Source organism: Lactuca saligna, chromosome 2 (genome assembly GCF_052625555.1).
Source record: "Lactuca saligna cultivar CGN05327 chromosome 2, ASM5262555v1, whole genome shotgun sequence".
Classification (NCBI taxonomy): domain Eukaryota; kingdom Viridiplantae; phylum Streptophyta; class Magnoliopsida; order Asterales; family Asteraceae; genus Lactuca; species Lactuca saligna.
Genome location: NC_136418.1, coordinates 139,539,137 through 139,565,984, shown reverse-complemented (window position 1 = coordinate 139,565,984; position 26,848 = coordinate 139,539,137). Strand labels below are relative to the sequence as shown.

General features: G+C 33.9%; 4 protein-coding genes across 4 annotated transcripts; 2 read left to right on the top strand and 2 right to left on the bottom strand.

Annotated features, from left to right (window-relative positions):
- The first annotated feature begins 3,751 nt into the window (after positions 1-3,751).
- On the top strand, positions 3,752-4,998 carry LOC145031805 (SEC14 cytosolic factor family protein / phosphoglyceride transfer family protein). Its single transcript, XM_078980437.1, has 3 exons — positions 3,752-3,978; positions 4,071-4,332; positions 4,592-4,998. The coding sequence occupies exons 1-3, from the start codon at positions 3,858-3,860 to the stop codon at positions 4,809-4,811; spliced, it is 603 nt and encodes a 200-aa protein (XP_078836563.1). The 5' UTR covers positions 3,752-3,857; the 3' UTR covers positions 4,812-4,998.
- Positions 4,999-6,674: 1,676 nt separating this feature from the next.
- Positions 6,675-20,603, top strand: LOC145030164 (UPF0548 protein At2g17695-like). Its single transcript, XM_078978574.1, has 4 exons — positions 6,675-6,733; positions 6,913-7,089; positions 7,204-7,402; positions 20,478-20,603. The coding sequence occupies exons 1-4, from the start codon at positions 6,675-6,677 to the stop codon at positions 20,601-20,603; spliced, it is 561 nt and encodes a 186-aa protein (XP_078834700.1).
- On the bottom strand, positions 11,197-13,908 carry LOC145028705 (GDSL esterase/lipase At5g33370-like). The gene is made up of 5 exons (XM_078977466.1): positions 13,641-13,908; positions 12,240-12,388; positions 11,828-12,049; positions 11,496-11,739; positions 11,197-11,420 (listed from the first exon to the last, which is right to left on the bottom strand). Exons 1-5 carry the CDS (start codon positions 13,906-13,908, stop codon positions 11,197-11,199), a joined length of 1,107 nt encoding a protein of 368 aa, XP_078833592.1.
- An 811-nt stretch (positions 20,604-21,414) lies between the features above and the next one.
- On the bottom strand, positions 21,415-23,139 carry LOC145030163 (GDSL esterase/lipase At4g16230-like). Its single transcript, XM_078978573.1, has 5 exons — positions 22,872-23,139; positions 22,473-22,621; positions 22,048-22,269; positions 21,714-21,957; positions 21,415-21,638 (listed from the first exon to the last, which is right to left on the bottom strand). Exons 1-5 carry the CDS (start codon positions 23,137-23,139, stop codon positions 21,415-21,417), a joined length of 1,107 nt encoding a protein of 368 aa, XP_078834699.1.
- Between the last annotated feature and the right edge of the window lie 3,709 nt (positions 23,140-26,848).

The following is a 26,848-nucleotide window of genomic DNA, read 5'->3' as shown; positions in this document are numbered from 1 at the left end:
CCAATTTCTATTAAAGTGTCATTTTTAGCCCCTAATTCCACAAATTTACATTTTTTGTTCAAATTTGTATCAAATGATAATTTTTATCCATAAAAATCAAGATTTTTACATTCTAGCCCCAATGAAACCGTAATGGTCCATAATATGGCCCATTATGCGGAAATTTTACTTTTAACTCCTTTGAAGTCATAAATATCATAAAGACTCATTTTTAAAAGAAAATGACTCTTGTGACCCTTATAAAAACCAAAAATAAACTAAAAACCTAAACTTTTTGTCTATGTGCCAAAAATGGCCCCTTTTTCAAGATTTGTTAAGTTCCTTAAGGATCTTTACATGTATATCACATTCATCTCTATAGTAAGTTATATGAAGTGTTTTAGTTTACAAAAACCACTACTTTTGGTTAGAGATTTTCGAGATCTATAGTGTTTCATCACATAATCACAACTTAAATCAAGAAAACACACATAAGCATGCACAAATACATAGATATAACACACAGTGGCTTGTATTCTCCTCCAAAAACAAGATAAAACCAAAAACAAGGGGGGTATGAACTCACCTTTGCTTTGATGTTTCGGTTTTTGATGAAGAAGTGAAGAGATCTCGGCCCTAGATGTGTTAGTGAGGTGATTTTCGAGCTTTAAGGTGTTCTAAGAGCATGATTCACGAAAACATGGGTGTAAAAGGAGTGGTTGAGTTTAAAGATGAAGTATATCACTTGGATTTGCAAGATTTTACCACAAAGTGAAGCTTGAAGTGATTCTCTTAAAGATCTTCCTTATACTCACGATTTTCTTAAGGAAAATGCGTGGAGGGGTGTTAGATGATTTAGAGAAGTATGGTTAAGTTTGAAAAGAGAGAGGTTGGAGAAAGAGAAAGAGAGAGAGAGAGAAAGAGAGAGAGAGAGAGAGAGAGAGATAGAGTGAGAGATAGGAGGGAGATAAGTTGACTCTTTAAGGGGAGTGATGTGAGAGTTGCTTGGATACATGCACTCTTGCATGGATATCCAACAAATATTTATGACGTGTCATGCATTTAGTTGGTTAATGTTTTTTTTTGTAGGCTGAGAGTAGAGTAATGAAAAGGGAAAAGAGAGAAGTTGGGCCTTTACTTGAATTGTTTAAATGTATGAAGCTTAATAATATCATTTCGGTCCATTGGGCTCTTAAGGTGGTTCACGGCACAATATGGTATAAAGGAGTGGGTTTATGGCCCATTAGGGATAATTAATTAATTTATGACCCAACAAGGTCCATTAGGGCTAATTAATTCATTTATGACCCAACAAGGTCCATTAGGGTTAGAATGAATCATTATATGCCCAAATGGTCCAAAATGTTATAGATTTATGAATTGGGTCCATTTAGAATCCAAATAGGGTTTCGAAGCCAAAAATAGTCGAATTGAATGCTTATTGGTCCGTTAGGCCCAATAAGAAAATCCTAGTCCATAATGAACTTGAACTGGGATTTCTAAGGTTTCCAGCCCTTAGTTGAACATATGAGATGTATTTGAATGAGCATGGAGTATGATATTTGCTTAGAGTACAAGTTATTATACTAGGTGAATGATTACATGAGAGTAGAATTTCCTAGCAAAAATACTAGTTGTGACACTTACGCTTGACGTTCCATTTCCAACGCTTGATAGTTGGGACCAAAATGCAAGGTTAATACAGAGCAAATTCAATAATGAAATACCTCAAAACTGGCGTTACATCCCTCATATATCCTCTCAACTTTTCTATTGCTAGGGTTTGGGTACAACCATTAGAGGCATGCGATTTTTGGTTTTTGCTTTCTAAAGCTTAGTCAAGAAGGAATTGTTGATTATGTACTACAATAATCAAATTGTATATAAACCCTAAAACCCTTTATTAATTTCGAAAATAGTAGGGTATTCTTTGGGTTCTTAATGTTGAATTGTTTGTTGCAATCAATATAGAAAACTTAGACCCAATAAGTTGTATGTGAACTTAGGTTAAGTTTTTCCGCCACATATTGTTTTGTAACCTATAAAACCTACCACTAAATAGTTGGCCTAGGGGACCTTGAAGTCGCCTCTCTGCCGTTCAACTACGTGGGTGTCTTATTGGTGCCAACATGTCCCTAAAGAAGAATTGGAAGCTGTTTATTGATCGGTTTCACTCTAAACTATCTTATTGGACAGGAAAAAACCTTTCGTTTGAGGATCGTTTCACCCCTTGCTAAAACAGTTCTCGACACCCTCCTTATTTATTACTACTCAATGTTTAAGACTCATATTTGCATTTTAGAAGAGCTGCATCTATAGGTGTTTTATATGGGGATGTAACGTGGATAAAAGAAAATTTAGTTGGATTGCTCGGCCAAAGCTCCTTGCTCCTAAGGAAAAAGGAGATCTCGATTAAGGTAGTCTTTGTGCTCTAAACATTGCTCTTCTTGCCAAATGGTGGTGTCCATATATGTAAATAAAAGATTCTTTATGCTAAGGTGGTTCGTGTCATCTATAATTTGGATGGTAAGCCAAATGATTATGAAATGGGGTATGGAACAATATAAGTTAAACTAAAAGATGATCCAGGGTTCTTGAGGATATATTTTCCTACTCAGTTGGTAACGACTATAATACATTTTTCAGATTCTAAATAAATCCTTTTTGTATGATAAATTTGGGGTTGTTTAAAAAAACCTAACATTTTTTTGGACCGATATCACATTTATGTTTATTATTTTGTTAAACTGTGATTATAAAATACTTGTAATAATGATTTTTGATCACAAGTTTGCATATAATTTCCTTAATAGCTGCATGACATTGAAATGATGCAAGGTACTTTTGCCATATTTATGTATATCGCGTTATATTGCTCAATCATTTGATTTGATATGTCATAAGTTTGCATATAATTTCCGTCATAGCTGCATGACACTTTAAGTTAGCAACGAAATGATACTTTTACCGTATTTATGTATATCGCTGTATATTGCTCAATCATTTGATTTGATATAATTTTTTTAAACTTAGTGGATAATATAACTATTTTAATCTAAAAGCTTATCATCTTTATTTTTTATATGTAATATTTAGATAAAAGTGATGTCTTTATCACACTAATAGTCAAAAAGTATGTTACATGAGTTATTGGGTTAAAACATCGTACAGTTTTCATAAATTTTCTATAACTTTCTTAGTATTTATATAAACCTTTATGTTAATGCAATGTACTTTTGCCATATATCAATGTAATATATTGTTCAATTTGTTGATTTGATGTAATTTTTTTAACTTAATGGATGATATGACTATTTAAATCTAAAAACGTTACCATCTTTATCTATTTTATGTAATATTTAGATAAAGCGATGCCTTTATCATATTAATAGTCAAAAAGTATGTTACATGAGTTAATGGCTTAACATATCTTACATTTTATAATTAGCGTACACATTTATTTTCAACTATGCACGAATAAATAATTTAGTGGTCCATTTTAAGAGACGAAAGTGATATGTTCTTATTGATAAAACCATGGGCCATAAAGTCCATTAAACCATACATTTCGGACCCTAAAATCAACGGTCAAGATTTCTCAAGATTGGCACACATCTCGGGACGTATGGGAACGGTTGATACTCGACGCCGCATCGTGCCGTTGCCCATCAATTTCGGCCAGACTTTCGAATATTCCATTCGCATATCCGCCGTCAGATCAGATTCCCTCTCATCTTCTCGATGCACTTATCCCTTTCGATAGCGTCCATTCTTTATTCCAAATATATAAAGAATCAATCAATCAACCCTATCTTCATCTTCTTCTTCATCGATCATTGTTTTATCGGAATCGATTTTCCCCCAAATCTCAGATCACCATGTCCGAAGAACTGGCGCCTGAGCAAATTAAACTCATCCACAAACTTAACGTGTTCAAGATCAAAGGCAGAGACAAGCGCGGTCGCAAGATCTTGAGAATTATAGGGAAAAACTTTCCTGGTAAGCTTTTCGTTACTTTTGATGCCTATTGTTTGTTGATTGAACGCCGATTAACGTTTTTTTGAATAATAGTTTGCTGATTTGTTCTACAGCGAAGAGTTTGAACGTTGACCTGTTGAAAAAGTATCTGGAAGTGAAGGTTTTCCCCAAACTCGAGAGGCCTTTTGTCGTGGTTTACATCCACACCGATGTTGATAAGAGCGAGAATTTCCCCGGAATATCTGCTCTCCGATCTGCTTACGAAGCAATTCCGATCAACGTCAAACAATATCTGGAGGCGGTTTACTTTGTTCACCCGGATCTACAATCCAGACTTTTTCTCGCCACATTCGGCCGATTCATCTTCACCGGAGGGTAAGTCATATTCTCTCCGTCGATAAATTCAAAATTGTCCTCTTCCCAGTACCAAAATTGTCAAAATCCAATACCCTCATGCAACAATAAATTGTACGATACGCCTAACAAGTTGTTACAAATCCTGTTTTTGGCAAATTCCGCATGGAAAAAACGACTTAACTTGATAACCCCCAAATTTTGGGAACCAGAGTTAGGGTTAATAGCTTCTTTGCATCAATTACAATATGAACTGTATTGATCATGTGTTATGGTGCAGGCTGTATGCGAAGCTGAAATACGTTAGCAGATTAGGGTATCTGTGGGAGCATGTGAGAAGAAACGATATCGAGATCCCGGAGTTCGTGTATGATCACGATGAGGATCTGGAGTTCCGTCCGATGATGGATTATGGTTTAGAGAGTGACCACCCAAGAGCTTTCGGTGCGCCCGCGGTTGATTCCTCTGTGGCGTCGTATTCCATGAGGTGTATTTCATAGAATCAAAACGATAGTGTATTAAGATTAAGAAAAAAAATACAATGAATGTGTTTTTAGTAAAATTTGGGAGTGCGAGTGCGAGTTTTTCTTTTTGTTTTTGCTTGCTAAGCGTTCTGTTTGTAAATTGGGTTGATATAATAGGAATGAAAATTAGAGCGAGATATTTAATATCCGCTTACTAATGTTATCTGGTTTTGGTTTTCGATGTGATTGATGTACATGATTAATTTGTGATAAACATGTCTAACTAAACAATCAACTGATTCAATGTATTTGTCTAGTCATTGTACGATGGAAGATCAAGAACTGAGTCCATGGCTTTTTAAGATGGGACAAAAAGTATATTTTTTTATTGCATTAACATAAGTGGCGAATCATACGGATGCAAATTATATTGGATTGTTTGTCCAGTTATGTGAAGTCTAGTGAGGAAGAAACGGAAAGGTAGACGTGCATCGATCAGTTAAGCCTTCGGAGGGGTTTGATGAGCAAACAAAGAGTTGTTTCTTAATTAATTAATTGATTTTTTTTGAGCTGTTGGAGGGCAAAAATGAAATACCATGGGTGGTTTTGATTCTTTAGTTTGAGCTTCATATTTGCTATGAATTCTTGATGTATGAGGCTTTTTTCAAGTTGTTTCATAGTTAATTGCATTAATAGCACCTGTGATTATGCATAGAGACTAGAAACATTTACTATCCATATAAGAGGTTAGAGTTTGAGTAATCTTGGTGGTTTCAATTAGGAGATGGTGAGAAGATTATAATATTCAAAAGGCAAACCCTATCTCTCGTATCCTTGCAAAAAGGGCAGCCATGGACCGATTTATAGATCATTTATAGATAGAGACTAGGTTTGTAATTCTTTCCGTTTTCTAACTAACAAATACTCCGTTCTTTAGAGTTGCCGCTCTTAAATTATAAAGTGTTGTAGTATCCTCTTAACCATTTTTATCCCCTACAACCAATCAAATCAAAATTTTGATATTTCATTTGATATTATTTTTGTTTTTGTTTTTTATTGTTTTTTTTTTTTTCAATTTTGTTTTGTTTTTGTTAATTTTAGTTATTTTTAATTATTATTATTATTATTATAAATTTCGCCTAAAATTTTAACATTCAGACAACAATATAAATTCGAACGACTATATAGTCGTTCAAATTTATAATGTTCGATTTATAAAATGTTATTCACAATATTAATATTAATATTAAAATATAAAAAAATATTTAAAAACCGATTTTATATAACCGTTCGAATTTATAATGCCGTCCAAATGTTAAAATTTTGTGCAAAATTTATAACAACAATAATAATAATATTAAAATATAATAATAATAATAATAATAATAATAATAATAATAATAATAATAATAAATTAAAAAAGAATTAAAAAAAAAAAAAACCAAAGACAAAAAGTCATTAAAGGGTGGAATTGAGAAAGAAAGGAGATACTTATAGAAAACCCCATTATAAATTTGTTAGACTATTTTCATTCCCTAGTAATTATGCATCATTCCATACGACAGCCAAGTGGAAATAACTAGTGCATGAAATAGCTAGAAACAATGTCGATACTCATAACATATATTTTCCTTTTAAAAATTAAGCTAACATTTTTTTTCTATTTCATAGAAGTTATCAAAATTCAATTCAATCTAAAACATACTAGGACGACTAATTTCTAACAAGACCATAGACTCCTATAAATTAGGAAAACCATAAATCAAATAAAGAAGCATTTTGTCCTCTTCATCGGACTGTTACTTCATGTGTATTTCTTAGTCAAAAGTTATTGAAGACGTGTTGCAAGTCAACAACTTTCACGTCTAAAGCCAAAAATTGAAATCATCGATATAGATTATGGTGTTATTGTCTTCGACTCGCCCTTCTCCCAAAGAGCAGAAAGATTGCATTAGCAAGTAAGATTCAAGCAATTATTTGCTTTATTTTGTAATTTGAAATTAGTTCTAAGAATTTGAGATATTATGAACTTCTTTTTTCTTGTTATACTGTGATAGTAGACCGATATGATTCGTTCTGAAAAAACCCTAATTTCACTGGGTTGTTTGCGTCTAATATGTTGGATGATATGCATGAGTTCAGGTACCTTTAACTATGATATTAAATACGGAGGAACTACTGTAAAACCATTGTCTATTCTTAAAGAAGATAAAGAACTTTCAAAAGATGGATTTTTAATCAATCATTCAAAAACTTTAGTGGGAGCAGGCTCTGATGCATATGAAAAAGGCAAGACTGCTCTGCAAACTTGGATGCTTATTTACATTACATCTTTACTATCTTCCAAATGAAATTGAAATGAAGAGAATTTGATTGTGATTTTTATTAAAATACATACAATCGAGGGTTCTATTTTGGGAAGTTTTAGGCATTTCGGATTGAGTTGGGCATTTGTTGATCCAAAGACACCAATTGAGAATGGGGTGAAGTTTTGTGCTTGTGTGAAGGAGTTCATTCCATGGCTCGGGATACTTTTGCAGGTTGCTTATGTTAATGAAACTAGAAACCCTAAATTGGGTGTTTCTTCTTTTGGTTTTGGTGGAGGCACTCTCAGAGGACACTTACTGGTGTGTGTACTTTCTTTCATCTTTTTGTATGTGTAAAATTTTCATTTGATATGAAATACTTTCCCTTCTCAAAACTAGCACATCCTCTCTCTATTATTGGGTACCCGTATGTATTTCTTAGACAAAAATATTTTGCTCATCAATCTAGTGATGCAGTCAGAAAATTTATATCCTCAAAATAAACTCTACAACATTCTGCTATTTTCCGTTCTCTTTTAGACCGGAGGAAGTGGGAGAGAAACTTTCCTCACTTTTTGTGGGCTATATCACCCTTTCCTTTACCTAAACTCAAGTAATGGGTAGGAAGTTTCCCTCACTATTTTGTTTTGTTTTGTTTTTTTTTTTTAAATAAATTAATTAAAAATAAAAATCATTTCATTAATTAAAATAAAAATTACATTAAACCAAATATTTAAGTAAGTAGAAAATTTTTAAAAAAAAAGCGCAAACAAAAAATCAAACAAACCACAACATAGAAAACATAATTAATATCCTAATTTGAAAAAAAACCAAAATACGTCACTCGGAATCATCGTCCTCGTCATTAACCTCATCGTCTTGATCATTCTCCTGAACGTCACTCTCATCATCGGAATCTTCGCTCTCGACGAATATATCAGAATCCTCGTCTGATTCATCAAACAAATTATTGTGAGAAAACTCTATCGGCGGGTGAATATGAGTCCTATAAATGTGCTCCACCAAATCAGCACGAAGGGCGTGATGAATGTCAAGATTGTGTACTTCTCTTCTATTTGCCCTATACTCTTGTGTACCAACGACTACTCCTTCAACATTTGGCAAAACTTCATTTTCGTTGTATCGAAATATCACTCTTCCTTCGTCTTCAAGAATCATATTATGCAATATGATACATGCATACATTACGTGATGTAACTTTTTCACTTCATATGACCTTGTCCCGACTGCTAGTACTTGCCAACGTCTCTTAAGTACACCAAATGTTCGCTCAACATCCTTCCCAGCTGACTCTTGCGCCTCTTTAAACTTTTTCATTTTCAGTTCGTTAGGACATGTAAACAATTTCACAAAAACAGACAAGGGAGGATATATACTGTCAGTAAGATAGTATCCACGCTTATATGATACCTCATTTGCTTGAAAAGGTACATCGTGCAACTTTCCAAGGTAGATATCGTTGAATACCGACGACTGGTCTAGCACATTGATGTCATTATTTACACCATTTGGACCAAAGAATGCATGCCATATCCAAAGATCATGTGATGCGATAGCCTCTAGAACAATTGTCGGCTCTTTGTGGTCGCCTATCATGTACCGACCACGCCATTCGTTGGGGAATAATGATCAACCCCAATGCATGCAATCGATACTACCAAGCATTCCAGGGAATCCACGCTTGCCTTCATGCACCGTGTACAATTGGTGGATATCGTTCATAGTTCATTTGCGCAAATATCGTTACCCATAAACCAAACAGATCGCTTTGCAAAACTTGTACACACACTCTTTCATGGAACGGTCTGACATCCTAAAATACTCGTCCCATTTGTTTGCGCTCATGCCGTATGCTAACTGACGAATTGCAACCGTGCATTTTTGAATTGGAGAGAAACATTTTATTCGTCTCACCTCCATTTTCCATTGGAAATATGGAAAGCGGCATTCTAAATCGCCAACAATACGTAAGAATAGTTCATTCCTCATCCGGAACCGACGTCGAAACTTTACAATGTAGATGACATCATTTGCAAAGTAATCTTCTATAAGACGATCGCATCCGGCTTCACGATTTCTACATAACCGTGACTTTCTTGGTTTGGATCGTGCATGTGATGTTTCGCCTAGTCGGTTTTGAAAGTATGCAATCGCTTTTTCCATGACAGAACAGATAAACTTAGCCTCCTATAGAGCCGTCGAATCGGATGATGAAGATGATGACATTTTGATTAATATTTTTTGGAGAGAATAAGAAGGTATTAGTTTAAAAAAATGGTTGGATGTTGCTGTATTTATAGTGTGATAAAAGAATATATATATGTATATATATATATATATATATATATATATATATATATATATATATAACTGATGGGTTTGAGCCATAAGAACTTTCCTATGTGCACATGCAAACCCTAATTGCTTGGATCTAGGTTTCTCTAATTGAACATGCATGTATCCATGACTTTCATTCATAGATATAGTGTAAACAAACAATTCATAGCATATGAAAAACAGATCTAGAAGAATACCTTGAATTGCTTGTTTGATACTTCTTTTTCTTGGAGCTTAGAGTCACAATTGTCACTCCTCTAATGGCTTACAAACACCAACTAGCAAGAAGATGATTTGAGAGAGAGGAAGGAGGGTGAGAAATCGGCCCTAGGGTTTCTTGCCTTGCATGAGTGCCGATTTCCCTCACCTTAGGAGTCTATTTATACTATGGGATACTAGGGTTTCACCTTTAACCCTAATTGAATAACTTAGGCCCTAAGCAATCCAAGATCCTCCTAGATATTAGGCTTGGACGAATTTAAGTTTCCTTAACCCTAAATTTCGTCCACCCCATTATCTATAAGGATACATAGCCCAAAACACAACTATCACACATTTGACAGTTTATGCCCCTTTATTCAATTAACCACTTTAAGTCACCAAATTAATTCTTAATTAATATATGACTTATAATAATCAAATAAAATTATCAATCCTTTAATATATTATTCTCATAATATATTAACAATAATATTTCTTCTCTTTTAACAAATCATCCTGTCAAGTTGTTATGGTGAAGGCAACCCAAAAGGACCATGCACAACCGGGTCAAGTACTTACCAAATATAGTTATAGTCTTAGACACTAATCCAACAATAACTGTTATGTATCCGTTGAATTAATAAAAAAAAGAATAAAAAAAATAATCAGCCAATAGAATGAGGAGTGAGAACGCGATATCTCCACCCCCACCCTCCTCCCCGCGACCTTCCCCGCACTGACGGTGCGGTCTTCCGCCGTGTGGGACTCTTCCCGCGCCTTCCCCGCATACGATACCATCTGACCTTATGTTCAAAATAAATGAATAGAATCCCCCAGTTGTATGTTCACAGTCTGTCGTTGACGTTTGCCCTTGAGGGGGTTTAAACTCTAAAGTGCCTATTGGAATTCATGAAGTAAAAAAAGATACAACAACAATACCCAGTCCCATCGAAAAAAGGGATCAAAAGTAAGAAGAAAAATACAAATGAAAATCATAAACATATATAGTACAAAAAGGATAATCACATAAATGACCACCATATATGTTCTAACAAATTGATCACCTTTGTCACATAGCACAAAATGACCACCAATTTTGCAATCGATCAATCATACATTACAAAATTATTTATGAAGGGTATCAACCACATAAAACTTTTAAAAATAATAAAAAACAATTCGTAGTAAATTTACGAATTTGTTCGCCAATTTTTTATAAGTATTTTTGCATCCTTTTGTTAGCAAAAAGTAATTATGAAATTATCAATTGTGAAATTGGTTGTCATTTGTGTTATTAGTAAAAAAATGGTCAATTTGTTAAATGTCACTTATTTTTGTGATTCTCTCTCAAACTAGAACATATATTAATTACCCTGATTATAAGCCTTCACACCCTCCTGAAAAGTCCCCGGAAAGAAGTAAAAACATATACAAATACGAAAAGGATGACAACTTCGATTTGCTGAAGTTTATTCGTGAATGATATTTTGAGTACAAAACGTAACACACGATATAAATGAATGATCTTTTCTTCTCCTTTATCAAGATTTAAAAGATCAAGCCTTTCTCAAAGTGCTAAAATTGATTGGAGTCACAAAATCCGGATCTTCACCAAAAACCAATACTCGAGCTGCCAGTTTGGAGGCTGCCTCAGATGGATGAAATGCATCCCAAAACAAGTGATCATCCCTTTTTGGGCAAAGATACCGTTGTGCCTTGCAGTCATCTATTCCTGCTAACGGGTTATTCCCACAACATGCTGTTTTGACATCTTTAAACCCTGTGAAAACGTGCCACTTTAGAAGCCGAATGTATGCATTTGCAACTGAATAAAAAACTTATGGTTTCCATTTACCAGGTGGGGGGTTTTCAATGACACTCATACTCATATTGTATGAGTTCCCAAGTGAGTACTTGAATCCTTCAAGTGTAGAGCTCAAGTTTTTCAAAAGGGATTCTAATGGTGTGTAAAATGCACTAACCACATCGTTAAGTTCCTTTGCACATTCACCACCAGAAAATGCACGAGCAATCGGACAACATCCAATTGGTGGAATACTCATTAATCCAAACTTTCTTGCTCCTAAGTCATATAAGTTCTGCCAATTTATAAAAATAAAACAATATAATATGAGCAGAAAGTTGAAAATCAAAATTTAGAGATGATAGTGACAAATGTTAGTGAACCTTTAGATGAATAGCATAGATGGCTGTAATGTTGGCGATGAAAACCTCGAGAGTTGTAGGATGGGTGAACACATAGTTCATGATGTCGTTGCTTCCAACACAAATGATGTACATCGAACCTTGAATTAGAAGTTGACCTTTTGACTCGCCTAGTAATGTGGTTATGTTTCCTTGAACTGTTGCAAATTGCTGAATTTGCTCTTCCAACGATATCACATCCCCCTATATCAACATCATACTTTGTTATTCATATTTCATGACATAACATAACATAAGACGAGCCAACAAAACAAGACGATCTTGAACTGTATTTGACATGCATCAGGCTTAATCATGATTTATGTAAATAAGACAAAAATTACAATATTTTAAGAACCCTCAAATTGTATTCCAATTTTATAGAGACACTTACCAAAACTTGTTTCCCAATTCCTTTAACAAGGGCAGCACCTCCGGAAGCAAAGTTCACCCCGTGAAGTAAGTCTCGAGTAAGGTTGGAACTGTGTGCAAGGAGTGCAAGAAATGGCGGCGGACTTTCTTCATAGCCACCCAAAAGTGCGACTGCAAATACACGTAATAGTTATCTTAAACTTGTTTATTCATCGCGTGTGGGTAAATTGTGGAGCACCAACAATATTTTTGGCGTTCCAAACCCTAGGGATTTGCTCCCTAACACATGTAATATCCCAGACACACATACAAACATATTGTCCATTTTAGGAAACCCAACACTAGGACATAGTGGCGGAGCCAGGTTCTAAGTAAAGGGGTATCCCAAAAAAATTTCGGATGGCCTAATTTTTTTTCGAGGTACTTCGGTTTCAGTTTTAAACCTAAACCTTGATCGAATCCTTAGATAACCTAAAGTCATATTATATAAACATGAAGTCGAAGTATCTTTTGATACTTGAAGCGATGTGGGAATAACAGTAGATATCAAATGAAGAATCAAGATAACAAGTTAATATAATAGACGAAATTGGCTAAATTTACATGTGTTTGGCGATGTGGGATAGATTAGCTGGGAAAATAAAAATAAAAGGTAAATAGGGGTGTAAACAAGCCGAACCGAGCCCGAGCTTGACCAAGCTCGAGCTCGGCTCATTTAATTTTGAGGAAGCTCGAGCTCGATTCGAGCCTTAAAATGAAGCTCGAGCTCGGCTCGTGAACAATTCAGTGGGCTCGCGAGCCTAATCGAGCCTAAACGAGCCTCCATGTATATATATATATATATATGTGTGTGTGTGTGTGTGTGTGTGTGTTTTAGTGTGTGTATGTGTATATATATATATATATATATATATATATATATATATATATATATATATTAGGCTCGTTTAAGCTCATTTAGGCTCGCGAGCCCACTAATTGAAGCTCGGCTCAAGCTCGTTTAGTAAACGAGCCTCATATTTTGGCTCGAGCTCGGCTCAGGCTCGTTTAATTCGATCTCGAGTCGAGCTTTTAACGAGTCGATCCCGAGTAGCTCACGAGTAGCTCGGCTCACTTACACCCCTAAAGGTAAACAAAGAAAATGTAAGGAGGGAGATTTGATCCATAGACCTCTACTTCAATATGCTAGTGCCTTATCCAGCAGACCACATCTTTGTTTAGGTTTATAAGTGAAGGGAAACATATATATACACTATGTAAAACGAAATTTTGCTAAAAAGAATTACACTACCGAAAAAAAATTTGAAGGGTATCCCGGGTTACCCCGAGCTCTACATTGGATCCGCCCATGCTAGGACACCTCGACTTCCTAGGGGGGTCACCCATTAACGTTTTGTATTGTATATGAAAATGAACAACTTACCGATAGTATCGGCAGGGTTTAATCCATTGCTAAATCTTCCGGTTGCTATTGAATGTGGATAATCAACCCCGTAATATGGGCGATTGACTTGTGCTTTGCAGTTTTTGACGTAATTGTTTGTGCCAACATCTAATATTGAATCCCCAAATATGAATATGGGTCCCACGGTTTCACTCGCTGCATCCTTTGTGGCTATTGTTGTCACGCTGAAGAGGAGTAGGCATATTTTGAGCAGCATGGTTTTTTGAATTGTTAATGGCGTGGCCATATTTATTTGGTTAGTTTGTGAATGAAGAGGGCAAGTACTTGTAGAAGATGGAGCCTTTTGGATCTAGAATGTACATGAGGAAAAGGTTAAAAGATTATTGGCAATGAAGAGTAAATACATTGTTTATATCAATTACCATGATCATTATCCTAGTTTATAACCAAAAATATACCATGAACTGTTCCTCGTTTTTTGGTAATATTAATTGAGTTTGGAATAAATTGTGAAAAGATAAGTATTTGGTGTGTTTGAGTTGAGCTATGTGTGTGTTTTACATGGTTAAAAGCAAAAAACTGATGCTAACTTGTACATTACTTACATTTGGTAAGTTATCTAATTTGAGCTGGACTAACATCGAGCTAATTTGCCATCACAATTTATGTTAGATGTGACAATTGCAAGTCAAAGTGCTCAATTACTTTTATGTGACACTTTGTTTTGATTTGAAATTGTTCATGCTTGATTTAGAAACACATTTTGACAGCTGAATTTGAAGATTTTGGAATAATGTATATACAAGATATATTAGAAATTATTACGAAAAGATGGTGTTTTCGTCTACAAACAATGTTTAGAAACGTATATTGCAAGTAATCAAGGAAAAAAAGGTTCGTCTACAATCAATGTTTAGAAACAACACTATATAAATTTAATCACATTTCTATAGCAGGATGGAAAATGTAATCTACATCTACTATCTCCTTTCCTCCACCACACATTTAACGAATCTATAGCCAAAATAACCACCATATGATCTGACATTTAACAAATTGACTACCAATTTTGCAATTGATCATTAGTGAATTGCCAAATTATTTTATGTATGGCATGGCATCTGCCACAAAAATTTTCAAAAAAGAAAAAAAAATCACATTTTTCGCAATTTTTAAAGTTTTTTTTGGTATCTTTTTGTCGGTAAAAAGCAATTTCACATTTTTTTGGAATTCCGCAATTAACCAATTGTGAAAAAAAGCAGTCATTTTAGTTCAAAATATGTTGAAATTGTTTTTTTTTTATTTTTTATTATTATCTCTCAAACTAGGACCTATAGTACTCCAAGCGCTGATATTAAAGCTTCCATACTTCTCTGAGATTACGTCATCGGGAAAAAAAAGTAAATCTAGATACAAATGCAAAAAGCGCAACAACTCAGATCTGCTGAATTTTATTCATGAACGATACTTTGAGTACAAGATGTGACACATGATACATATTAATGATCTTTTCATCTAATTAATTTGGTCAAAATTCTAAAGATCAAGCCTTCTCAAAATGCTAAAATTGATTGGCGTCACAAATTCCTGATCTTCACCAAAAACCAACGTACGAATAGCTAGTTTGGTGGTTGCCGAGAAGGATGATATGCATCCCAAAACAAGTATTCATCTTTATACCCTGTAAAACATGTTGTTTTAACATCTTTAAACCCTATCTTGGGTCAAAGACTTACGACTATTCTCTACAACTCCCGTGAAGGTTGACAAGTGGACACAACAACACAACCTTTCAACTTCATGAGGGCCTGTTGTATGGTTAAAATCGACTGTTTATTCCATGCAGCCGGCTCCCTGGTCTGACAAATACTCTTGTACAAGTATCACTCCACACTATTAGCTAGGTGGCCATTCCAGGATATTACCGATAACAAGATGTTTATCAGCAACATTTCTTTCGCCACACCTCAAAACTGATGTTATCAACTATGTCCGACAATGTGCAATCTGTCAACAGGTAAACTATCCGACCCATAAACCATTCGGGTTACTTCAACCCATTCTCATTCCTGACACAGTCTGGAATGATGACTTCATCACACATCTTCCAAGCTCAAATGGAAAAACCGCCATATTGTTAATTGTCGACCACTTTTCCAAATTTACACATTTTCTAGCTTTACTTTCTCTACATTTGGTGAAGTCTCATTGGCAACCTTGTTCCTCCAAAACATCTACCATTTATATTGAATTCCTCGAAGCATCGTCTCGGATCGAGACCCAATATTTCTTAGCTCTTTTTGGTTGGAACTACGTTGTTTATCAAAACATTTTATTTTCATTTCTATTTGATAGTTATAACAGAAAACAAAATAATAAACTATGTTGCTATTAAAAGTATGATGTTATAATAAAACAAAATAATATTAAAAATAAAATGCTATAATTGAAAAAAATAAGATGCTATATAACTATAAATATGAAAGAGAAGTCAAAATATAATGCTTTAAACAAACTAATAAATAGAGAACAAAGGTTATTAATAGCAACATAAAACAAAATATAACAATATTTAAACTAATAAAAGTACGTTTATTAAGAACAAAGTTTATTAAGAAAAAAATATTTAAACTACAAAGGTTATTAAGAGCAACATACTTTTTTTAGCTTGTTTATTAAAACATTTTATTTTCATTTCTATTTGATAGTTATAACATAAAACAAAATAACAAAACTACGTTGCTATTAAAAGTATGATGCTATAATAAAACAAAAAAAATTATATTGAAAGTACAATGCTATAATTGAAAAATTAAGATGCTATATATACTATAAATATAAAAGAGAAAGGAAAATAGAATGCTTTAAACAAACTAATAAAAATACATTGCCATAAAAGTACATTGACTCATTGATTTTTAGTTTACGCCTCTTCTTTATAATCATCAAGAGCCTAGAAATACCCGCCTGAAATTGATTTAGAAATTAATTTCGGGTTGTCCCTATTTTAGGACTGCCTTTTGAATACCTTATCTCATTTAGGATGTGAATGTGTATTGCATGATTTTAAGAAAAATTTGATTGTCATTTTCTCCTTGCTCCTCGGGTATATATTTCTTTATATACTTGGGAGCCAAGGGGAAAAGTTGCCGATTTTTTCTCAAACAATCAGTCATGCAATACACATTCACCAGGCCCGGTTTTAAGGGGGGGGGGGGGGGGGGGGGGGGGAATAGGTGCAGCCGCACAGGACCCCAAAAAAAATAGGGCCCGATTTTTCATTAAATTATATATTTAATAACTAAATATATATTAGTTTTTTCAAGTTTTTGCATAAATCCTGTTTAGCTCGATTGGCATAAGCACGTCCGCATCCTCTTCATTTCAAACAGGCGTACAGGTTCGATTCACATTCATCATTTTGCCATTTTTAATTCAATTTACAGTTTTGGCCCTTATTTTATAATATATAATTCATAATCAACCCTTCCTTTAACAAATAAGTTTTCAAAAGTTACACAATTAACCCTTGAGCTTTTTATAAAATTCCATATATTTATTTTTAATTAATTTATTTACTTTTAAGTTTTCATAATGACAATTCACCGTCTTAAGTTTGCTTATCTTATATATTAAAAAATTATATTTAGGGTCTCATTTTTCTTCTTAGCACAGGGCCCTTAAAATCTCTGAGCCGGCCTTGACATTCACATATGAGATAAGGTATTTAAAACGTGAGTTTAGAAGCTTACCCTTGTGAATACTCTATCAATTTCGTCTGATTTTTACTTCCAAGGTATATATTTCTTTATATACTTGTGAATACTCTATCAATTCCGTCCGGTTTTTTCTCAAACAAAAAGTCATGCAATAAACATTCATATATAGCCAAAATACAATTTAACTATGTATACAATGTAATTTTTAATAATGAAACAGTAACGACGATCGATAATAGTTGGATTCGTGAAAACCGAATGTTCCCAAAATTCTTGGAAGGTCTTAAAAACTTTATAGAGATTTCTAGGAAACATGTTGACTCTGAAGACAAAGTGCATTGTCCGTGCATACAGTGTGTGAATATGTATCGACAGTAGTTGAGTACGGTTTATGCTCACATACATGACCATAGGTTTCTAAAATCATACACTATATGGCATCATCACGGTGAGAAACGTCCTGTTTTGGATTTGGGATACAATTCGACTCCAATAAACATTCCAACAACTAATGAGATGTTTAATATAATTGATACAAATGATGAAAATACATCCCAAAATTTAAGACCACAAATTTCATTTTTATTTTAATTAATTCATAAAAATCAACAGTATAAAAACATCTATAAAAACATCCCATGTTAAAACCAAAGTGTCAATAATCAAAACATATTATCATAAACAATATCAAAGTGTAATCCCAAGGATCTCATGTGCGGAAAACATTGTGTGATGCGCTATGATCGAGCCGACCCTTTCCTTTGAAAACGAGGTACCTGAAATTAAAACTGAAAACCATAAGCAAGAAGCTTAGTGAGTTCCCACATTATACCACATACAATACAACATACATACTGTCAGACAATTCTGGGGTGCCTGACCTACCCTGCCAGAAATTTTTTGTGACATAATTTTCACGACCAGAAAAAACCGATTTTGTTTATGCTTTATAAAAATCATAGTACCTATTTTAATAAAAACGCTGCATAATTTGTTCCCAAAAAAACATGATAAATACGTTATCAAAGCATTTTCGAAGAAATGTATTTTTATCCATTTTAAAACATTTGGGATGTCATCATCAATACAGAAACTTAAGCATAAACAGATCTTACATTCATTTACACTAGTGATCTACATCTCTTTTAAATCCCTCAGGGTAAAGTAGCTTCATATCGACACCTGTGATATAAATAAGCTTGAGTGGGTTAGATTGGGAAACCTGGTGAGTACATAGAGTTTTCAACCCACAATAATATAATTATTATGTTTAAACATCAACAATCAACCCAACTACCCATCCCCATTATCTTCCTCACTCTTAAGGATCTACCGCATCGTCTATACCTTTCTAATGATATATACATTTGTATATGTAACATCTGGATTTCCAGGTATAATATTTTGAGTATTTATTTTTGAGATATAAGGAGTGACTCGACGAATTGGTTCCTCAACTTGTCGAGTAGAGTCGCGACTGGTGACGCGGAATAATGAGCGGACTCGACGAGTCCGTGAGCTGACTCGCCGAGTCAGCGCTGTTGAAGGAAACCCTAATTTCTCGGGCTTGTGGGCTATTTAAAGGCCCTTATGGCCTCACTTTGCGGCCACCTTCCCCATAGAGAAACCCTAACCTGCCCTTTTCGTTGGAGAGAGAGGGAGAGAGAGAGAGAGAGAAAGAGAGAGAAAGAGAGAGAGAGAGAGAGAGAGAGAATCTTGAGCACTCTTGAGCATTTTGGAGGAGATATTGGAGGAGTTTGGTGGATCCATCCAAGAGGAGGCTATGGATCTTGCATTCTTCTGTTATTTGCTGCTATTTACAGGTAAAAAGCTCTTATCTTGGCCTCTTGTTCCTTAGATATCATTTTTGGGGAGCTTTTAGGGTTTTCCCTCAAACATGTTGTGTTCTTGATCTTTTTGGGCATGGTTTGAGGTTAGAACCTCAGATCTGGACTAGAGAGGACCTTGAGGGTCCAAAGTTTTGAGCTTTATCGAGTTAGAGGCAGATCCCCATGCTTGTGACCTTTCTAGAAACTTGTGATGACATTATGGAGCATAAATGCTTAGTTTTTATAAGGTTCCAAACCTTCGCACCCTGATGAAAAAGCCCTTTATTTTCTATCTTATTAGTAAAGCCTAAACATCCTTATTGAAGCCTAGCTAACGACTCTCGGATGAGACTAAGTAGCTACCGACCGTTCCGACGCGCTCTTGACCTATCTTGATTAAGACCGAAACCATCTAATCGAAAGTGGGGTCTAGTTTAAGTTGTCAAACAAATGGCCTGGAAAGAATAACCACTAGTAGGGATATAGATGGAGTCTCGCTCAGTAAAGAGAGTTGTAGATTCGTAGAACAGGAGAAGACCCTTGACTTTCTATTAGATTAGTCCAGCACGCTACCTTTACGTGACTTTTGGGTATTAGGAGGATAGATCTAGAGGTTGAATTTGCATATCTAACCTTAAACGTCCATATGAGACATCCAGATGAGTCAAATCGTCGAGTCTATGAGATGACTCGACGAGTCAGATCGGGTGCCCCATGATTCGTGACCCAGTGGTAACCCGTCGAGTAGGGAGGTTAACTCGATGAGCAGTGTGAGACCGTAAAAGAATGTAGAGGATATGAGGAGTTACAATTGTGACTTTAAGCTCAAGATCAAGAAGAATCAAAGGATTTCAAGCCAATTGAAAGAGCTAATCACTTAGATCTGTTCTTATAGTGTTAATTTCGAATTATACGTTCTAGATCTAGGGTTACAAGTCTTGGATGAATTACATGTATAATAGAGAAGCCTAGATCCAAGCTTTAGGGTTTTGCATGAGCACATAGGATGTTCTATTGCTTTAAAACCATCAGTTCTTTCCATGGCCCAGGATGCCTTTGCAGGTTGTTTACGTTAATAAAACTAGAAACCGTAAATTTGTTGTTGCTTCTTTTGGTTTTGGTGAAGGCACTCTCAGAGGACATTTACTGGTGTGTGTACTTGATTTCCTCTTTTTGTATATGTAATGTTTTCATTTGATATGTTGAGATAGTTTTGAACTTATCCTTTCAAAACCTTATATTTATTTGTGTAAATCCATTTTCTAAACTCTATGTCAAGTTTTTCGTTGAAATTTTGTTTAAAGCAGTCTAGTAAAGAGAGATTTTCAGTTGAAATGGATGAAGAGAAACAAGTTTGGTATGAAATACTTTCCTTCTCAAAACCAGCACATCCTCTCTCTGTTATTGGGTACTCGTATTGCTCACCAATCTAGTGATGCAGTCATAAAATTTGTATATTATGAATTTACAATCTTTCATCCATGTTTCTGTTCTCTTTTATGTTTAAGTGAAACAAATAGAATCCCGAATTGTATGTTCACAATCTGTGGCTGACTTGTGCTTTTGACTGGGTTTAAACAGCCTATTCAGAACTCATGAAGTGAAAACAAATACAACAACAATACCAAATCCCATGGAAAAAAGGGATCAAAAGTAAGAAGCTAAATACTGTATGAAAGGCATAAATAGATAAAGTACAAAAGGGATAATCACATAAATGACCACCATATGTTCTAACATATTTATCACCTTTTGTCACATAACACAAAATGACCACCAATTTCGCAATTGGTCGATCGTACGTTACAATATTATTTATGAAGGGTATCAACCACATAAAACCTTTAAAAATAATAAAAGCTATTCGTATTAAAATTGCAAATTTTTTTCCAATTTTTAATAATTATTTTTGCATCCTTTTGTTATTAAAAAGTAATTTTGAAATTATCAATTCGGAAATTGGTTGTCGTTTGTTTTATTAGTAAAAAATGGTCAAAATGTTAAATCTCGCTTATTTTTGTGATTCTCTCTCAAAGTAGAATAAATATTAATTACCTTGATTATAAGCTTTCACACCCTCCTCAAACCAAGTCCCCGGAAAGAAGTAAAACTAGATACAAATACGAAAAGGGTGACAACTTCGTTTTGCTGTAGCTTATTCATGAACAATATAAATAGAGTAGAAGACGCGACACACGATACAAATTAATGATCTTTTCATCTCCTTAGTTAAGATTCAAAAGATCAAGCTTTTCTCAAAGTGCTAAAATTGATTGGAGTCACAAAATTCGGATCTTCACCAAAAACTAACACTCGAGCCGCCAGTTTGGAGGCTGCCTCAGATGGATGAAACGCATCCCAAAACAAGTGATTATCCCTTTTTGGGCAAAGATACCCTCCGTCCATGCAATCATTTATTCCTGCTAATGGGTGATTCCCACAACATGGTGTTTTAACATCTTTAAACCCTGTGAAAACGTGCAACTTTAGAAGCAGAATGTATGCATTTGCAAGTGAATAAAAAACTTATGGTTTCCATTTACCAGTTGGGGGGTTTTCGATGACACTCATAGTCATATTGTATGAGTTACCAAGTGAGTACTTGAATCCTTCAAGTGTAGAGCTCAAGTTTTTCAAAAGGGATTTTAATGATGTGTAGAACGCACTAGCCACATCGTTAATTTCCTTTGTACAAGCACCACCAGAAATTGCACGAGAAATTGGACAACATCCAAGTGGTGGAACACCCATTATTCCAAACTTTCTTGCTCCTAGGTTATATAAGTTCTTCCAATTTAAAAAAAAATAAAACAATATAATATGAGTAGAAAGTTGAAAATCAAAATTTAGAGATGGTAGTGACAAAATTTAGCAAACCTTTAGATGAATAGCGTAGATGGCTGTAATATTAGCAATGAAGACTTCAGGAGTTGTAGGATGGGAGAATACATAGTTCACGATGTCGTTGCTTCCAACACAAATGATGTACATTGAACCTTGAATTAGAAGTTGACCTTTTGACTTCCCTAGTAATGCGGTTATGTTTCCATGAACGGTTGCAAATTGTTGAATTTGCTCTTCGTACGATACCACATTCCCCTATATTAGTATCGTACTTTGTTATTCATGATGCATGACATGACATAATATAACAAAACATAACATGAGCCGACAAAACTAGACAGCCTTGAACTATATTTGGCATCAATTGGACTTAACCGAGATTTGTGTAAATAAGACAAAAATTTCAATATTTTAAGAACCCTCAAATTGTATTCCAATTTTATGGAGGAGACACTTACCACAACTTGTTTCCTAACTCCTTTAACAAGGGCAGCACCTCCGGAAGCAAAGTTCACCCCGTGAAGTAAGTCTCCCGTAAGGTTGGAACTATGTACAAGGAGTGCAAGAAATGGTGGCGGACTTTCTTTGTAGCCACCCAAAAGTGCAACTGCACATAAACGTAATAATTATCTTAAACTTGTTTATTCATAACATGGGGGTAAATTGTGAAGTACCAAAAATATTTTTTGGCTTTCCAGGTTTTGAACCCTAGGAATTTGCTCCCAACACATATGTAATATCCCAAATGCACGTACCTAGATATTATCCGTTTTAAGAAACACAACATTGGGACACCTAGACTTCCTGAGGGGTCACCCATTAAGGTTTTGTAATGTATGTGAAAATGAATATCTTACCGACACAATCAGCAGGGTTTAAGCCATTGCTGAACCTTCCGGTTGCTATTGAATGTGGATAATCGACCCCGTAATATGGGTGATTGACTTGTGCGGTGCAGTTTTTGAGATAGTTGTTTGTGCCAACATCTACTATTGAATCCCCGAATATGAATATGGGTCCCACGGTTCCACTCGCTGCATCCTTTGTGGCTATTGTTGTCACACTCAAAAGGAGTAGGCATATTTTGAACAGCATGGGTTTTTGAATTGTTAATGGCGTGGCCATATTTATTTGGTTAGTTTGTGAATGAAGAGGGCAAGTACTTGTAGAAGATGGAGCCTTCTGGATCTAGAATGTACAAGGGGAAAAGGTTAAAAGAGTATTGGCAATGAAGATTAAATACGTTGTTTATATCAATTACCTTGATCATTATCCTAGTTTATAACCAAAAATATACCATGAACTGTTTCTAGTTTTTTGGTGTGTTTAAATTGAGCTATTTGTGTGTGTTTTACATGGTTAAAAACAAAAAACTGATGCTAACATGTACATTACTTATATTTGGTATGTTATCAAATTTAAGCTCGACTAACATCGAGCTAATTTGCCATCACAATTTATTTTAGACGTGACAATTGCAATTAAAAGTGCTCAATTACTTTTATATGACACTTTGTCTTGATTTGAAATTGTTCATGCTTGATTTAGAAACACATTTTGACAGCTGAATTTGAAGATTTGGAACAATGTATACTTTTTTATTACAAGATATAATAGAATTTATTACGAAATGATGGTGTTTTCGTCTACAAACAATGTTTTGAAACATATATTCCAAGTAATCAAGGGAAAAAAAGGTTCGTCTACAATCAATGTTTAGAAACAAAAAATATATGAATTTAATCACATTTCTATAGCAGGATGGAAAATGTAATCTACATCTACTATCTCCTTTCCTCCACTACACATTTAACGAATCTACAGCCAAAATAACCATATGATCTTGACATTTAACAAATTGACTACCAATTTTACAATTGATTAGTTAATTGCCAAATTGTTTTATGAATGGTATCTGCTGCAAAAACTTCCAAAATAATTATTCATATTTTTCGCAATTTTTTATTTTTATTTTTATCTTTATTTTTTGTAGCTTTTTGTCGGTAAAAACAACTAGTGTAATACCCGTTTAGTGAACGAATAGGCCGATAAATAAATCATCATTCATTGTTTATATAATCTTACTGTCTATATAATTGATGTTGAATTACATGGAGCACCAATAGTTTTACATCTACATTTCAAGTCTATTTAGTACCGAATGTCCAAATCACATCTATATAATTGATGTTGAATTACATGGAGCACCAATAGTTTTACATCTACATTTCAAGTCTATTTAGTACCGAATGTCCAAATCACATGGTACACGAACAATATTCACAAATGCATTCTTTCAAATGTATTCGAATCAAAAAGAATGTATTCAAATAAAAAAGACATGACCCAAACTACCTGAATGGCGTTGAGGATATGCAAAACATTCATTCTTCACACAACCAAAAATGAATGAAACCTTAAGAATATACGCATATGTACTTACTATTAAAAGTAAAACAATGATGTAAAAATATGGCATGAAAACAATACGATGACATTGAGGATTCTCAACCTTTTTTGTTGAGGAAGGATCGAGCACTCCAGAAGCTCTTATGTGTAAATAGCCTTGCCGTTAGTAACCATATATAAACAAAATTAAATATTTGTTATTTAGAAGAACTTGTATTTCCTATCATTGAAAACATGATTATATTTTCTAATAAAACTATTTTTTAACAGAATTATATATTAGAAATATGTGTTTATTGCTACATATAACACAGTTAAACAGATAGAAAAAAATATAATAGAATACGTAGGCGTTATGTGAATACCAAAGAAATAATATTTTAAGTTTATGATCATATAATAATTCATATACATGATGTTTGATAAAATCACATAATAAGTCAACTATTACTATATCATAAAGTAACTTTTAGATACATATGAGATAAATTTACAATTTTTGAAGCTACATTCTTGAGCCATTTCTTTTGCAAGAGTCCTATTATCTTAAATTTATTTGAAAATGCTAGGGTTTTCCCGTATTTTAAATATATGCAACAACTCCATTTTTATAATTTATAAGTTTGACCAATAACAACACCATAAGATATCTTATTTATGGTTCAATGACGTAGGTCTGTGAAGGAGGTGAGAACGGGGGAGAAGAGAAGTGGTGTACTGTGATCTAAGATTGATAGAAAGAGGGCGTTGGTGGTTTCCGGTGATGCTTGTTGCTAAATATGGTGTCGATCTTGAAGGTAGTGGTGGTGGCTAATGGAGGTTGTGGCTGCTAGGGGAAGGGTGGGGATATTTGTTTTATGTATTTATTTTTTTAATTTAATTACAAAGAAATAAAAGAAAATGAAAAAAAGAAATTATTAAGGGTAAGATAGTCATTTCATGTCCATCGGGACTAAGTGTGCAAGAAAAAAAAAACCCAAAGACGGTCCGAGTTAATTTTTGAAAATAGGGACTAAACACGCTTTCTAGTATATACACGAGGATGATTGATGTAATTTACCAAAAAGAAAAAGAAAACGTGACATCGTCAAATTTGTTAGTCGGAACAGAACGGTCAACTAGATCGAAAGAAATGATGACATAAATGACACAATTGAATACAACTTTTAAGAAACATATGACTGAAATCGTTCGACTCACAAAATTTTCGTTGTTGATGCAAGATGTGAGACACTTCGACCCCGAAGATCAGGAGACGACTAAATTAGTGAAACCATCAATTCCTGAAAAATATAAGCTAAAACACAATTGAAATTTGGATATTATGTTTTTTTTTTCTAGTTTTATTATTATTATTATTATTATTATTTAAATTTTCACTTTATGTTTTTATTTATTTATTTATTTATTTTTTTAGATTTTTAATGTAATTTTTAATTTCATATTATTTTTTAATTTTAGGATTTCTAAAATGTAATTTTTAATTTTATGTTATTTTAAATTTTAGTACGGTTTTTATTAAAAATTTAAAATTAAAAAAAAAAGTTTATACGAAAACAATTACCACACCCGTATATAAAATTGGGAAAATGACTTGTAAGGGTAACGAAGTATTAAATTTGTACAAAAAATACCATTGAACTTTTTTTTGTACACATATCACCAATCAACTATAGTTTTTGTACACGTATGACCATTAAACTTCACATTTGTTCAAAAAATACCATTATGTTACCGGTAATAATAGGTCACCAGTCACGTAACATGCCATGTGGCTGCTGACGTGGATTTTATTGTATATTATGTACACATTATACCATTAAACTATTTTTTATACACATCATACCATTAAACTTTTTTTCGTGTACATTTTACCATTAAACTTTTTGTACACATTTTACCATTAATATTATATAATTTATTCAAAAAATATCATTTCAAAAAATACATATTTTTACATAAAATGGGTTTTCCATCACCTATTGTGACTCCCTGATTTTGTAAGGTTTGGGGGAAACGGTTTGTTTTTTACAATGATACTAAGGACTTTCTTTTACAACTACATTGTGAATTTATGTTGGTCATACATTAATTGAAACCCACAAGGTTTGAACTTGAAACTTTTATCTGGAGCGGCGAAGAAATACTCAATTGTTCATTATTTTAGCTAATGTCTAGTAAACATATTCTTATAAGTCATTTTATAAGGAAACTATGTTTGAGGCACACTTATAAACTCATGAAACATTTTGTACATGTTACCTTATTATAATCCCCCTCTTCGTGATTATGGTTGATGATTAAAAAAGTGCATTGAAATTATGTCGTTGTTTACCGATAGGAAAATAACTTATAATGATACGTTTACTAAAATTTAGAAAATCAGTAAAATCCACATCAGATGATGGGAAACCTACTTTTATGT